Source organism: Penaeus chinensis, chromosome 2 (genome assembly GCF_019202785.1).
Source record: "Penaeus chinensis breed Huanghai No. 1 chromosome 2, ASM1920278v2, whole genome shotgun sequence".
NCBI lineage: Eukaryota > Metazoa > Arthropoda > Malacostraca > Decapoda > Penaeidae > Penaeus > Penaeus chinensis.
Genome location: NC_061820.1, coordinates 19,023,697 through 19,041,196, shown reverse-complemented (window position 1 = coordinate 19,041,196; position 17,500 = coordinate 19,023,697). Strand labels below are relative to the sequence as shown.

The 17,500-nt window shown below is 36.3% G+C and overlaps 1 protein-coding gene across 1 annotated transcript in view; it reads right to left on the bottom strand.

Moving 5' to 3' along the window:
• The window catches only part of LOC125036218, a 276,931-nt gene that overhangs the window by 121,981 nt on the left and 137,450 nt on the right, over positions 1–17,500 (bottom strand). Inside the window, exon 3 of the mRNA XM_047628684.1 lies at positions 12,528–12,600. Within this exon, the coding sequence (XP_047484640.1) occupies positions 12,528–12,600 (73 nt within the window). The remainder of the gene's footprint in view (positions 1–12,527; positions 12,601–17,500) is intronic.

The window sequence follows — 17,500 nt, the reverse complement described above, 5'->3', positions numbered from 1 at the left end:
TATATTATTCATATTCATTGTTGACAAAGTCATAAAATTATCTGTTCTTCCTCTTTACATGGTATGTATATTAGTAACTACTTCATTACTACTTGCGTCTTCGATTATATTGTGAATACATATATGACGTTGTGATTCTTTGTAATATCGCTATTTTTCTTATACTTTCTGCGCTAACCGTTCACTTATTCACACATACATGGCATTATCTCGAACTTCGATATCCTGTCCTCAGTAATGCTTGAATGTATGCTTTAGTTTTAAGGTTGGTGAATATGTAACATGTAACTAGCTAATGGTAGTCGCTTCTGTTGCAAATAATGGCAACCCACTGCAGACACTATGTTTTATCTAGGCTTACATAGTTATTATAACCGCAAGTTAATCTTAAGCCTGGCCCATGGCCATAGACGATGGAATCTGGCGCCCCGCTGCGTCAAGATTTATTCACGGTCTCACAACTGACTGACACGATTGACGCGCTCGAGACGTGCACGGTTAGAATTAAGTTCAAGCCCAACTGCCTCTATGTGCTTGAAACATGAATTGCTTATTTGTTGTGTGTGTGTGTTCGCAAACAAATATAAAAATCTATCTATATATATATATATGTATATACATATGTATATATATGCATAAACATATGTATATACACGTATAAAAATATATGTATATATAATATACATTCACATATAACAATAAACATAATAGTAATAATAATAACAAAAATAATAATGATGATATTAATAACAATAGAATTAAAAATAATAAGAATAGTAATACACACACTCACACCCACAGACACACACGCATATATATATATATATATATATATATATATGTACAAATTAATGCAATTCATATATATGTACATATGAATATATATTATATGAATATGTATGTGACACACACACACACACACACACACACACACACACACACACACACACACACACACACACACATATATATATATATTTGTATATATATACATATATATATATATATACATTTTTAAAAAAACTTCATACGTTTTGGAGTCGTGTGTATGTATGTATACATATATATTTATTTATATTTCATATATATGTATATATTTATGTGTATACATATATATTTATAAGTATATCTATATCTATCTATCTATCTATCTATCTATCTATATATATATATAGTCGTAAAAGAAAGGCATAGCCAGGGATACCACAAACATCATTATTAAGTTCATAGCTTTCAGAGTCTTTCGGTCCACCCTCAGTGATTTAAAGGAAAAGCGACACGCTCGCAAAATTATGCATGAAATGTGTTTCCGAAGCAGTTATCAAATCAGTTTTTAACTTGACAAACATGTGTAAAACCTAGAATAGTTAAAACTTCACAAGAACAGAAAAATATACAGACAAATTATCTAACAAAACACAAAATATACACACAAATACACAATGTAAAATAAAACCATAATCAAATTATAATGCAAATATTAGCAGCTATAAACAATCAATTGTAAAAGTAAAACAAAACCTAACAGAGGCAAAAAAAGAGAGACAGAAACATTTGAAGGGCATAATTGCCTGTTAGGAAGTTATACTGTTTGTAGTTGCATGGCTGTTCGATATTTTGAATAAATAAAGATTCTGAAACTAGGAGGTCAGATCTGTTAGAAGCAGTAGACAGAATGTGAAAATCTTTCTTAGTGAGATATTGTGGGGGTGAATGGTGTCGGATTGCAGAGAAAGGTGGCTCACTGAGAGGGAAGCCAAATCTTGCAGACCTACTCATCGGTGTCTGAAGACCGGGTCTGAAGGTGAATTAAAAATCAATCCTTAACGCTGCCAATGCGCATGCACATTAGAGATCTGGCTTAAACTTTAATACTGAATTAACATTATGGCACGTACAGAAGACGTATTCTAAAATACGGCGTTTAACCAACGTGAGATTAATCCAACTTACATTTACAGTTGGGACAAGAAAATAAATTAATATCAAAACATATCTGAGGGTAGTACTTCACTTTCATGTAGGTAAGTGCTAATGATGTGCTTATTTATGAACACAAAATTGAACTGGGGAAACGAATGTTGTAGTATTTCATTCAGTTGTTTATGAACGTTAAAACCTGCATTTCCAAGGTATGGTAGTTTGCATTGGCTATTTTAAAGTGTTCTAAAGACTACGTTTTCAGGGTAATCATTAACTTTGAAACAGTTACTGTAGCAAGAAAAAGGATTTCTTTATTAAAGGACATCCAAGTGGTACAGATATTAAGGGCTCTGTGTTGTTGTTATAAGAATGATAATAACAATAATAGCAATAATGATGATATTAATAATAACAATAATAATAAGAATAACTATAATAATAACGGTAATATTAGTAATGATAATAATGATAATGATGATGATAGCAGTAACAATAAGAGAATAATAAAAATAATAATGGTAGAATTAGTAATGATAATGATACCAATAACAGCAGTAAAGATAACGGTAAAAAACAATGATAACAGCAGGAATAATAACATTCATAATAATAATAAGGATAATGATAACAATTATATATCAATAATTAATAACAATAGTGATAATAATAATGATAAAGACAACGATTACAATAATGCTAAAGACAACGATTACAATAATGATAAAGACAACGATTACAATAATGATAAAGACAACGATTACAATAATGATAATATTCTAGGGAGTACTGCCTGACGCTGAGTCAAGAGTCCTGCCATCAGAATCCCGACGCGAGGGGGCGCGAGTGAGGAATCTCGACCCAGTCCTGCGTGGCGTCAGTGCACTTTCTTCGTACCTGGTGGCTACTGCCATAGGACCCAGTGTCAGATGGCAATTTTAGATGCGCATTTTTCTGACATACATTGAATAAGAAACATCTGATTTGTTTTATAGCCCTATAAAGAATCAGACATAGATCCTGACAGAAAATGAATTTCGTGATATCACAATACATGAAATTCAAATTTCAGGGAGTTTTCGAAACGTCTCGATAATCTTACTTTATATATAGTTGGACATCCAACAGTACATTATAGTGTTGTGACATTGATCATATCATTCTACGCCTCAACTGCTCAGTCGTTAAGTAGTTTTTGACAAAAAAAAAAATAGATGCATACTTCAGGGGCCATTGTGCAAACCCTTAGGATAGGTGGAAATGCAGAAATGCCAAAGAAACAAGCCATACCAAGATTAAATTGTATTTATTTGTATTTGATTACATCTACGACTGTTAGCATTTAAAGAAATTTATTCAGTATAAAGATCTTTCGTTAGAATATTCTAACTTTTCGTTGTTAATGAGGTAAGAAAGATTTAAAAAATAGTGTACGCATGTCAAATTATCTTATAGAGTAATTTCACGGATAAAATAGTGCCTTTTTTCCAAACACCATAAAAAAGTTGCCGCCAACATATATCGCAATATAGGCTGCAGTTTACATGAAATGTCACGCACTAACAAATTCTCACAGAAAAATTGCGAAAGGGTGAAGGCAACTCATAAAACTGCGGAGAGGGTGCTCACTTGACCTGAGCCGGGCGGGGAACCTTTAACCCTCCTCTAGCACCAAAGGTCTTGCTTCGTGCAGGAATTTTACTTCATAATGCACCAATCGTGAATATGAAACGCAGTACGTAAGTAACATTTCCATTTCATTGATACTGGGTAATACTATTTAGCGATGCTTAAATATTTTTTTTTTTTTTTTAATAATAATAAAGAGAAACAAATCCGTTGGTAAATAAAATCGTCGTTAGTTTCAAATCTAGTCATTTTATGAGTGAATGATATGGACAGCATTTCGAAAACGCTGTTATTAGTATCGGTAGTTTTTCAATTACTGATCTTTAAAATTTTTCAAGCCAAATGAGACGAAGGTGGTGGTTAAAATCCACAACCCCCTAAATCATTCTAGGGCAGTACCGCGATCTTCAAAAGAAAACGAAATGCTGATCTTTGTTTTAGGAGTAAGCTTAAACAAAGGACGAGAGAATCCGGATTTATGAGAAGTGGCAGCAAGCAAAACCTTACAATGCCTCAGAACTATGGAACTCTGCAACAAACATTCACTGGTTGGGAGGACTGAAATTTCTGTGCTTGATAGCTGTGCTTGACAACGGCATATGAGTGTGTCGACTACAAGCTTACTACGTCGGCTACAAGCCCATTACTTCAACTACAAGCCTACTGATACTACAGGATAGCCCTATCTCAGGATCGCTCAAAATGGCGACAACGCTTGTTCTGTGAATGATGCGTAGTACGGTTTCCAAGGACACGAAAGTTCACTGTTATCTCACAGCTGAATGACGTTTTAAAACATGAGATATAATTAATGGTTGCATTTTTTTCACATTGATGATATTTCTGCACGCCTGGTCTTCTAAATACTAACCCAAATATACAAAATTATTTCCCCTAAATCAAGCGACTTCTTCCTTTAGTCACCACCTCTAGGTTAGGAACCGCGTATGTTAACAGATTTGCGTCAATTTGATCAATATCTTCAAACACGTACTGATGTACTGATGAGTATATGTATATATGTATATATGTATATATATATACACATACACATATACTCCTCAGTACATCATATATATATACATATATATATTATATATATATATATATATATATATATATATATATATATATATATGAAATATGGAATAATGCAATGTCGCATTGATATAGATATATAACAAGCCTCTCTGACCAGGACTCATACCTAGGTCATTCCGGGTATGAACCGTTGGGCCAGTCCTAAATGTATACATATGAAAGGTGCAGATACCACTGTTTATAGTGTTGTGACTATCATCTAGCCTCCGGGCTAGTACAGTGGTAACGTGCCGGCTTCTCATCCGAGGGGTCGGCGGTTCGCGCCCCGCCCAGGCGCGAGAAGTTGCAATTGTCGCCTGGAGGTTACTGCTGTGGCTGGGCACCACGGCGGGTAAGGACAAAAGCCGAGTCAGCACCAGCTGACACACGTTAGCGAGTCGACATTAGTCGACACAGGCCGGGCTCCCCTCATTGGCATAGCCCGGGCGAAGCTCAGCTTCGCATATCGGACTTATCCTTATGACTACCATCACTGGTGCTACTAACACCATCATCGGTGCCAGCACCACCAGTGCCGCCCCACCACTTCCATGTTTGTAATAGCACCTCCACACTGTAAGTTGCACTTTTAAAACACTCTGATTTTGTTAATATGAGCACTTTTATCAGCATTTTTAACTATACCTAAGGTATTTATATATGTTCATGTTTAATTGTGTCAAGTTAGTTTGAATATTTTTACTTCTCTACTTTATGAAAATCCTAGTCGAATCTTTCAAATATATCTATCTATCAGATACATTTAATTTCCAAAATGCATAGATCATAACTATATGCTTAATTCTGAGCTGAATTAGTACAAAATTCGACACGCATCTGCACAGCAAAAGGTTAGTGAAATTTTATATATTGAAAAATATGTATTGATATTTTTCAAATTAGAAAATTATATTAACAAAAACATGTTAATAATTCAAAAAAAAAAAAAAAATAGGAACTATTGCTCTTTGCTTGTATATGTAGAATTGTATCTGTTAAATTCTCAACTTACCAGAATAAGAGCATATATTAATCTTCACATGATATGCAATAATATACACCTTTGGATAGCTGCAAATATTTTCATCTGTTTTTTAAAGCGATGGTGCAGGAATAACAATGACAGTTTGCAAGTATTAGCAGAGGTATGATATGACAAGCACAAGTCATCATACTTTTGAGGGACTGAAAGTAAAAATACCAGACAAGAGTGATTGTGTGTCTTTAAGAATTCTATGGAATCTCCCTTCAAATAATATTTTGATGATCAAAAGGCGGATAGCATCGGTTTAAAAGATATGGACTTATGGATTGTCTAAACCAGCTGCTGCATAAGCGCTACTTTTTACGATGGAGCAGAAGAAGTAGACTGAAACAAATGTGAGGGTACATGTCAAAATTAAGATGAAATATGATTTTTTATGTGCATGGTGAAAGAAACCTTTCTTAAAGTGACTGTTACGATGTGCATTAAGATATGTGAGCAATAAGTGAACAGGAAATCAGTAAAACATTCAGTTATATCTGTACATTAACCATAATTTAAGCCTATCAAGAGAAAAGTATGCTAAATGTATAATGTTTTACATCTCGAAGACAGTTCGCAATAACTAATCGACATATTAGAGTCAGTGCCATTATTAGTGCCATTTTTGGAGATGCGTGTGAATTTGGCTACACAATCATCAAATAGATTAGTTGCTGTATGTCTTACTGTGATAAATGTTATAATTGCATTAGATGACTGGAGAATTCTATTGTAGATATAACTGAATTTGAGCTAGAAAAGAATCACATTTATGACCTCTTTAATAACACAACATTATGCCAAGATATGTTTGTGGATCACCAGATCAAGTCAATTAATCCGTTTACTATAGACCAGTATGTGAAGGTTTGTGGATGCGAAAGCAAAAATAATGAAGCGTAAAATTTGAATAAACACAGCTTTAGAAATGTTTTTTGCTTAAAGCAATGTTGATCATCTTTTAGTTATAAGATCTTTGATATATAAACATACATATATATATATGTACACACACACACACACACACACAAACACACACACACACACACACATATATATACATATAAATATATATGCATATATACATATATATATATACATATATATATTTTATATATACATATACGCACATGTTTGCGTGTGTGTATATATATGTGTGTGTGTATGTATATATATATATATATATATATATATATATATATATATATGTGTGTGTGTGTGTGTGTAACAGGCCGAGAGCTAGGGATTTTTATTTCTCCTAGTATTTTACAGGCTAATGTTATTGGTATATCAGGGACACTATGCGAATATTACTTTGAAATCCAATTCACTGAAAAGCATATATCTCAATGCGTGACTGATTGCCACAAATGCCTGCAATTTGAATATATGGCAATGGAAGGCTTCAGGTTAGCTGCTTTTTACTATTCTATTTTCCTTAAAGTCAGTATGCCATTTTCAATATACAGGTGACAGATTTTACAGTTACAGAAAAGAAAGAAAATTAGGAAAAGTATTATAGAATTATAGTCAAAGGAACTTTATCAATATATATTTTAGGTCATAGGATTAGAAATAGAATTAGAAATAGAATTTAACATCAACAGCAATAAATGCCATGTTTTGAAAGCACTCCTATAAAATATAATAAAATATTATGACCGATGAATGCAACACAGCTTCATCGCTCCCAGAAAAAAATCCTTATTTCGTGAATTACTATTAGTTGAATTTTCAAAAGCGTTTTTCTCAACATTGACTTTTAGGTCATTGGTCCTTCTTGTTCTCGAACCTACGCAGACACACACACACACACAAACACACACACATACACACACACACACACACACACACACACACACACACACGCGCGCGCGCGCACATTCCAGTTGGGCACTCGGTAGAATTGATTAAAAAACTCAAATCCTCAGATATGTTGAGATAACTATGAATGGAATAATGCAGCACACACACACACTCGGTAGAATTGATTAAAAAACTCAAATCCTCAGATATGCTGAGATAACTATGAATGGAATAATGCAGCACACACACACACACACACACACACACACACACACACACACACACACACACACACACACACACACACACACACATATATATATATATTCATACACACATGTTTGTAAAGATATAAATGTTGATATGTACATACATATATACTGTATATATATATATATATATATATATATATATATATACATATATATATATATATGAATATATATATATACATATATATATATATATATATATATATATATATATATATATATATATATATACACACGCACACAAGACCTTCTGTTTTAGGAACCTATTTGTTGCTTAAATCCGCTTCTCGCTTCACGAAATACAACATCCTTTTCCCACCACCTATTTCACCTCCATACTAACCCTGCCAGTACCTCTTGAACCCGGTCTCATCCCGGACAGAGGTTGACCTCAGTCGTTCCCAGCGAAACTCCTCTTTAGAATCGGATGAACCTGGTGTTAGTTGTAATTGTGATGTTATCTTCCTTAGTTGAATGTAGAAGTCACCCGTCAGCACGGTTTAAGTTTCCCTTCTACGGTTTACCATAAATCGGATAAATTTACTGTCAAGTTCACCTCCACCATAGTCATGTCTCCTTTCAATTGCATGTTATAAAACTCTTTGTATATTGTAATCTTCTGTCTCTTCAAAGTATCATTCAGTGTCAATACATCAAAAGAACTTCTATATGGGAAAGATAATATTGTGTGATACGGGAAACGTGGTAATTTACAATTTAGAAACTGCAGCCCATTTCGATCATTATGCTGCAGCAGACGATCATTCTTTTTAATTGTCTAAGTTCGTATCGTCTTCGATTACTCACCGAAATCCTTTCACGCTGCCTGAATCATCCTGGACACCACTAATAATTTACAAAATCACTTCTAATCCTCATGATTATCCAATAGAGCAGCTAGTTTAATTGTCCATATACCTTGTCACATCTGTGGCAATTTGCAAACCTTATATTCCTACTGTTCTCCATTAAGTGCACAATATATTTGCATATATATATATAAAGGAATATATATGTATATATAAATACATATATATGTGTTTATATATATGTATGTATATATATACATGTATACATACAAACATACACACACACACACACACACACACACACACACACACACACATATATATATATATATATATATATATATATACAAAGTGTATATATATATATATAAATATATATACATATAAACATATATATGTATAAATGTGTAGATATATGTATATAATATATATATTCATATATATGTAATTATATATATACATATATATATATATATACACACATATTTATATATCTGTGTGTATATATATATCGTATATACATATATATATATACATATATATGTATTTATATATATTTACATATATATATATATATATATATATGTGTGTGTGTGTGTGTGTGTGTGTGTGTGTGTGTGTGTGTGTGTGTGTGTGTGTGTGTGTATGTGTGTGTGTGTGTGTATGTACACACACATAATTTATATCTAAAACATATATATATATATATATATATATATATATATATAAAGTATATATATACATATATATACACATTATTTATATAGAATATATATATATACATATATATAGATACACACATGTATATGTATATATATAATGTGTATATTTATATACATATATATAAATATATGTATATATACATAATACATATATATATGTATATATATACATATACATATGAAACAACCCTCTGTGACCCAGAGTGAGCAGTACCAAAATAACTGTACAACATAACATAAATGTTTGTGAGTTTAACGGACATTTCTTGTGGGCACTCGCTGGAATTGATTCAGAAATTGAAATCCCATATCCGATATGATGAGTTATCTATGAAATATGGAATAATGTAGTAAGTCACGGATGTAGTTAATAAGCCTCCCTGACCAGAAGTAGAATCTGCTACTCCAGATATGACCCATAATCAGCAAAATAACTGTACCACACGATCTATCAACTAGGTTATTACCATCTCCATAAACATTGTCAGTATACATGCTAGAGAAATGATGTCAAGGGTGAAGCACATACCCCTTGGGCAAGCGATGGAATTCAGTTAGGAAGTATAATCAAAGATATTTGTGAAAGGTGGCATAATGTAGTAAAGCATCGATATAGATGAATTATAACCCTCCCCGACCAGGACTCGAACATCTGCCAGTTATGACACAGAATTAACGTCGACAAACTAATCACAAAAGGAATGTGCAACTAGGATCTCACTAGCTCCATAGATAGTACTAGAGCAACAATATGACAGTTTTACGCACATTCCAGTTGAGCACTCGGTAGAATTGATTAAAAAAATCAAATCCTCAGATATGCTGAGATAACTATGAATGGAATAATGCAGCAAGGCTATAGTATAGAAATATGAAAGCACACACACACACACACACACACACACACACACACACACACACACACACACACATATATATATATATGTGTGTGTGTGTGTGTGTGTGTGTGTGTGTGTGTGTGTGTGTGTGTGTGTGTGTGTGTGTATCTATATCTATCTATCTATCTATATATATATGAATCATTATCTCGTAATATATATAATTAATATATTTACATTGATATAGATATGAATTAATATATATATATGTATATATATATATATATATATATATATATATATACTGTCTACATATATATCTGTATGTGTATATACGTATATGCGTATATGGATATGTTTATAATACACACACACAGACATATGTGTGTGTATCCTATATATATAATATGTATATATATATATATTTATATATATATGTGTGTGTGTAGTATATATATATATATATATATATATATATATATATATACACATATATATACATATATATGTATATATACACATACATACGTATATATGTACATATATATATGTATATATACATATACTTGTGTACATATATATACACATATATGTATATATATGTATATATACATATATACACACATGTATATATGTATATATTCATACATATATATATATATATTTATATATATGTAAGTATATATATATGTATGTATGTGTATATATATCCGTATATATATACACACACACGTTCATATATATATATATATATATATATATATATATGTATATAAATAAATATATATATAAATATATATAAATATATATATATATATAAATAAATATATATAAATATATATATATGTATATAAATAAATATATATATATATAAATCTATATATATATATATATATATATATATATATATATATATATAAATATATATATCAGCCTGCAATGCAGGACGTAGACCTCTCCCAATTATTTCCAGTCAGGCACTATCCGTTTACATTTTTGGCCATGAATTTCGTTATTGCGTAACAGCATTTTGTCACTAGCCTGGCCCTTGGCATCCGTGTGCTATCTCTATCCCATTTTGTTACTTTCCACCTGTCGCCCTGTCTCCGACATATGTGACCTGCCATTTCTTCTCTTCAAAGCTCCCAACTGTATGTTCCACTTTGGTACTTTCCCATATTCGTGTTGCGCCATTATTTCTCCTTGGCTAATTAACTGCATCTATCTTTCCATTCCCCTCTGGGCACTTATTGCTTTCCTCTCCAGTATCTATGTTTATCATACACAGTGGCAAGAACCCTTTAAAATACTACTGTCTCTACCATAGGCTCTCCAACCCAAAGCCTAATTCTTCGCTTTATTTCCTTTTCACTGGATGTGTTGAATGTTTGACTTCGAAAATCGACGAATAACTTACAGAGGGATTTCCTATATTGCATTATTATTTCCCGTATTTCCCTTATTTAGCATGTGGAAGTGGTCTGTCGTCGTGATTCCACTGCAAAAGCCAACCTGTTCTCTAGGCTGTTTTGAATCTAATGTGCTGGAGATGCCAGTTGGATGAATTTGTGAACAGTTTGTAGATAACTGATATGAGGCTTATGGATGGGTAGTTTTTTGTTTAGATCCTTTGTTTCCTCTGCATGTGTATCAAAATAATTGTTGCATTTACCTAAGATTTCGGAGCCTTACTGTTGATAAGGCATGTGTTAAAAATGACTAGTTTCACTGATGCAGTTTCTCCTGCATCTATATCAATACTGTTTTCTCCTGGTGATTCCCTCTGCTATGCCTCTGAGCATATATATAAGTGCCTGTAAAAGTTTTCCACTAATTCAATTGTTATTTTCTTATATATTACTTCTCCAGCTGGTTTCTTTATTTCATGCAACTGATTTTCCCTGTTCTAAGTCTCCCCTTTTATCTATTTTAATTTTGGTACCTGAAATCTCTGTTTCATAATTTTTTTGAATTCTAGATTTTCCTATCATCTCCCCTCTTCTTTTTATGTAGAGCCTTTCTTGATTCTGATAATTTTACTTTGTCCCTACTTAAAGTTATTCTCATGACACTACAAGTTTGCAAAAGCTGTTTACTTTCCACCGAAAGCTTACAGGAGCTTTGATTGTCGTTTTTACCACCACCATCAAGCGCAGTTTCCTTTATGATCTATTAAATTGTTAGTTGATGTGATCATTGCCAAGATCTTGGTCACCGTGAAGTATCTGTTTTAGATGTTTAAAACTAATTTCTGTCGCCCTGGTCTTTGAGGTAGCTCTCTCTCTCTCTCTGTCTTTCTCTCTCTCTCTCTCTCTCTCTCTCTCTCTCTCTCTCTCTCTCTCTATATATATATATATATATATTTATATACTACTTTACTTTTCGAAGATAAAACAATTTGTTACACTAAAGACTAGTCTTACCTTCAGTTTCTCTGCGAGTTCATCCGTAGTCGTGGAGTCCGGGATGGCGTCGTCTTCGGAGGGATCATTTGACCTGTTACATAAGAAAAAGCATATAAGCACAGGAACATAACTCAGAGATATGCGTTATTAAATCAAATACCATTATTGATCTCTATATCTGTTTATATGTATATGCAAATATATGCATACACAAATATATATATACATATATATATATACTTGTATATATATATGTATATATATGTATATATACATATATATATATATATATATATATATATATATGTATGTATGTATGTATGTATATATATATATATACACATATACATATATATATTATATATATGTATATATATCATATATATATACATATATATATATATATATATAAATACATATATATACATTTATTATATACACATTGATATATCTATATGTATATATATATGTGTTTGTATGTATATATATATATGTGTGTATATATAAATATATATAATTTAACACACATACATATGTGTGTGTGTGTGTGTGACCAATATGTAGCAAGAACAGATAGTTCACTTAACACCTCGGTCCGGCAGCTGCCCTTCCTCCTTGGGAGGACGCTGGTGTCACCAGGCTTTCTCTTTTCGCACGGGAATAAACATCCTCCCTCGAAGAGAACCGCGGCATAAAAGGACACGTTCGTAAGGCGGAGGGAGAGAGACATGGCAGACAGGCCAAGCCACATAGGGTCCAGTTCCACCAGCTCGTCCTCCACCCAGGGACACGGGGGTCTCTTGAGGATCTCATATCTATCTTCAACAATAATCCAGCAAGCTAAGACCCCTTTCATTGACTCGCCCAAGACCGTCTCACGTTTCTCTCACATCTGGTGGCTTGAAGGGGGACACTGCCACCACCCGATTGGTACGTTCGGGAAAGAGTGTATGGTGTAAGAAGGGATGTAAGGTCAGAAGAGTTGTGGAAGGAGCGACAGTAGTGTGTGTATGTGAAGTGTCGTTGTGCAAATAAGCAGAAGTGAGGTAGGCGGGGTTAGAATCCCGAGGAGAGGTGTGTACAGATGTTTCAACTATACTTTAGGTTTTTTGATTGTTGGTCTTGTAAACAAAAATATGTTTAGGCGTTATTCAGCCTTCAGTCGGGGCTTATCAAAAGGTATTATAAAATTATCAATTTATTACGTAAAACAAAGCTAAAACAGAACATAAAACGATACATACCACAGTAAAACACAAACACTTAAACGCAAAAGACGAAACAGACATAAAACACACCACAGCCGCAGTCCAGCACTTGAACTGGCCCGGACCTCGAACCCCTCTGCTTGAAGGGCCGGGGACTTTCATTCCACCTCGGCCCGCGAAACAATATACATTCAAATTTTCTTATTATAATAATTTAGATATCTATAAAGTTTGTTTATAAAATGAAGAAAAGTTTATGAAATAAAATAGTAAAAATATAAAAGAACCATCGTGTGTGCAAAAAGTAAAATACCTGTTCAATGTAAAAAGGTATAAATGTAAAATGTAACGTATTCATAATAAAGTTCAGATTAAACGATAATAAGCAAGATGAATAACGGTTCAAAGTTTCTTTACAAATTCATTTTGGTGGCCTCTTTCCCAACTAAAAAAAAAAAGTTTTTAAAATACACTAAAACAAACTAAAACAAAAGTAAAGCAAATAAAACAGAAGCTTGGGTGACGAGGCAGCACAGGTGAGACGTTCCAGTTGGGCTTCCCGTTTTCTGTTGCCGCAGCTTCCTCACCGCGACGGGCATCCTCACCCCATCATCATCATCATCATTTGGGAGCTAAAGTCGGCAGGGGCGCATAGTCGCATCCACCCTTTACTTCCACCTACGAGGGTCCCTCATGGCGAGCCGCCAGGCAGGGGCCCGGCTCATCTCTAGTTCCTCACGACAGGTTTGATCGATCTGCCCAAGCCACGACCTTCTCGGTCGACCCACAGGCCTCCTCCACCCAGGATTGTCACGGACAGAGACAACCTGATGGGCAGGATTATCCTGTGGGAATTGAGCCAAGTAGCTGTATAGCCTGAGTTGGCAATCACGGATTGCGCAAGTCACAGGTCCTGTACCGGTCTCACGGTGCAGCCGATGGTTGGACACATGGCACAAGGATCTGTTATAAAAGGCATCGAGACGAGATTCCAGAGCACAAGATAGCGTCCAAGTTTCACTACCATATAATAAAACTGGCCTTGAAAACAAGTAGCTTGGTCCTTCTGCCCAGATTTCATGACCCTTGCTGCCAGGCCAATCCGTCTACTGACTTCATGGTCTGACAGCCCAGAGTCGTGAACTGCACTACCTAGGTAGGATGTTTTCACTGACTGCACAGGGCCTCCTTGTAGGACCCCAAAATCCTGGATCTTGGTCTTGGTCCAGGAGACATCTAGCCCCAGGGGCTTCGCTTCAATGCTAAATGCATCAAGAACCGCCACTAGGGTTTCCAGAGATTCAGATAGAATGGCAACATCATTGGCAAAGTCAAGGTCTGTAACCTTGATATTGCCCAGAGTTGCTCCTCAGTGACTTTGGACAGTATCCAATCCATGCAAGTGTTGAAAAGTGTTGGTGCAAGAACACAGCCTTGCCTCATGCCTGAATTGACAGGGAGGAAGTTCGACAGGTCCCCACCACACTTTCCATCACTTTCAGTGCCTGTATACAGGTTTGCTATTAGTACAATAATCCTTGTTTTAATTCCTCTTAGCCTCAGGATACCCCATAGTGATTTGCGATGCACCATATCAAACGCCTTCTTGAGGTCGATATAGGCTGCAAGCAGCCCACGCCCGAACTCACGACGGCGCTCTTCAATGACTCGAAACGCCAGGATGCGGTCTATTGTGGACTTACCAGGAGTGAATCCAGATTGCTACGGCCTTTGCAGGTGGTCTCTGATACGTCTTAGTAGGATGTGCATGAGTAATTTGCCTGGTACACTGAGTAGTGTAATGCCTCGGCGATTGCTGCAGTCCCAGCGATCCCCTTTCCTCTTCCAGAGAGGGATGACCACACCCCTCAGCAGGTCAGGGGGAAAGATATCAGTCTGCCAGATGGCAGACAGGACTGCATGCAAGCCCTTGCCGTAGGTTCTACACCAGCCTTTAACAATTAAGCTGGGATGCCACGAACACCTGCTGCTTTACCACTCTTCAGCTTGGAGATCGCCCCCCTGACTTTAGTCAGGGAAGGTGGATCCTCGCTGACGGGTGGGTCTGGCAGAGGAATCTCAACATTACCCATATCCAAGTTAACTGTTGGTGAATCAACCTGATACAACTGCTCAAAATACTCAGCCCAATGCACACACACCCCATCAGGATCTGAAATTATCTGGCCACTTGCTGAGCGAACTGCAGTCGTCTGTGAGGAGGGCTTGGAGTTCAGCTTTCTCAGGGCTTGGTAGGCAGGACAAAGGTCATTTACTAAAAAATGGCTTTCGCCCTCCTCTACAAGATTACTGATAAACTGCGCACCAGAGAATGGTGCAAGTTCCGATCCCCTGACAATCGAGCCGCATAACAAGCTTTCAGTGTCTCCTGCGAGATGAAATTTAGTCTTGCTCTTGGGCGCTCACCAATGGATTCCTGAGTTGCATCAAGTGTTTCACGCTTGAAGGTATCCCACATAAGAACAGGGTCTGTCAGGCCCTCAAGTGCTGTGAGACGACCAGAGATAGCATTGGCAAACCCCAGGGTACACTCGTCCTCCCTCAATCTGTCCAAATGAAACACCCTAGGTTGTTCATTTGGGCGGCGGGGGGTTCTAAAGTGGACCTGGAGAGTAGCCACAACTAATCAGTTCCACAGAACTCGGCGCTTCGATACACCCTGCAGTTCTGGAGGATCCTCCACCGAGTGCTAACAAGGATGTGGTCGATCTCCTTGGCCACACTATCCGTATCTCTGTACCAAGTCGGACGATGTGGGTCAGAACGATGATACCAGAACCCAGAAATCCTCAATGTCTGGGACCTAGCAAAGTCACGGAAAAGGAGGCTATTCTCGCTGCCAGCATCAGTCCTCTTGTAGCCAGCTCGATCGCAGCCGGATACCACATTGAAGTCGCCCAGAACAATACGTATATCTCGCCGAGGACAACTGTCTGCCACAGATGCAAATTTGGCGTAAAACATCTTTTTCCCCTCAAGTTTATATACATCCATAGGAGCTTATACAGCAATAAGAGACATGAAGCCAAGAGAAAGCTTCAGTCTCAATACCAGAATACGCTCATTGACTGGAGTGACCTCAATAACCAAGGGTTGAAGTCTGCTGGAGATGGCTATGGCCACTCCCTGGAGATGGTGGCCATCGCTGCGGCCCGACTAGTAATAAGTGTAGCCACTCACACTAATTGTGCTGCTGCCAGGTCTTCTCACCTCTGAGAGAGCAGCCACCTCAACTCTTAGCTGCTTCAATTCCCTCGATAGTAATGGTAACCGATGGTCCTGTCGCAGGGAACAGACGTTCCAAGCCCCCACCCTGGCAGTCCACCTGAGGTCTAACCTCGGGCAATCACTCTGGGTGGGAGCCACCTCTGCCACCCCTACGAACGCCGGTGGGCCATGACTCCTTACCTTTCGGGCCTACTGCTGCTCCAAGAGCCTCCACAGGCCACGAGGAGGCACTGCAGAAGTCTTGATGATGGAGAGGCTATGAGCTGGCAGGGTAATCTTATGCATAGCTGCTCAATTTTTCGCACCACGCTACCCTCCTGACGAAGTCACTGACGATATGTTCCCTCACTCTACGTGAGAGGGCATGCAAGCCCTTAACACTAACTAGGCTTCACATCACCCTGAGCATGAAGCACCCACTCCGGTGGATAAAAACAGGGGTTCTGGGCGATCTAGGAGGCGGTCAAGGCTGCAACCTCCTCCGTAGAACGAGGGTGGAAGCTGTCCTTCATCTCGTAAAGGGAGGGGGGGGGG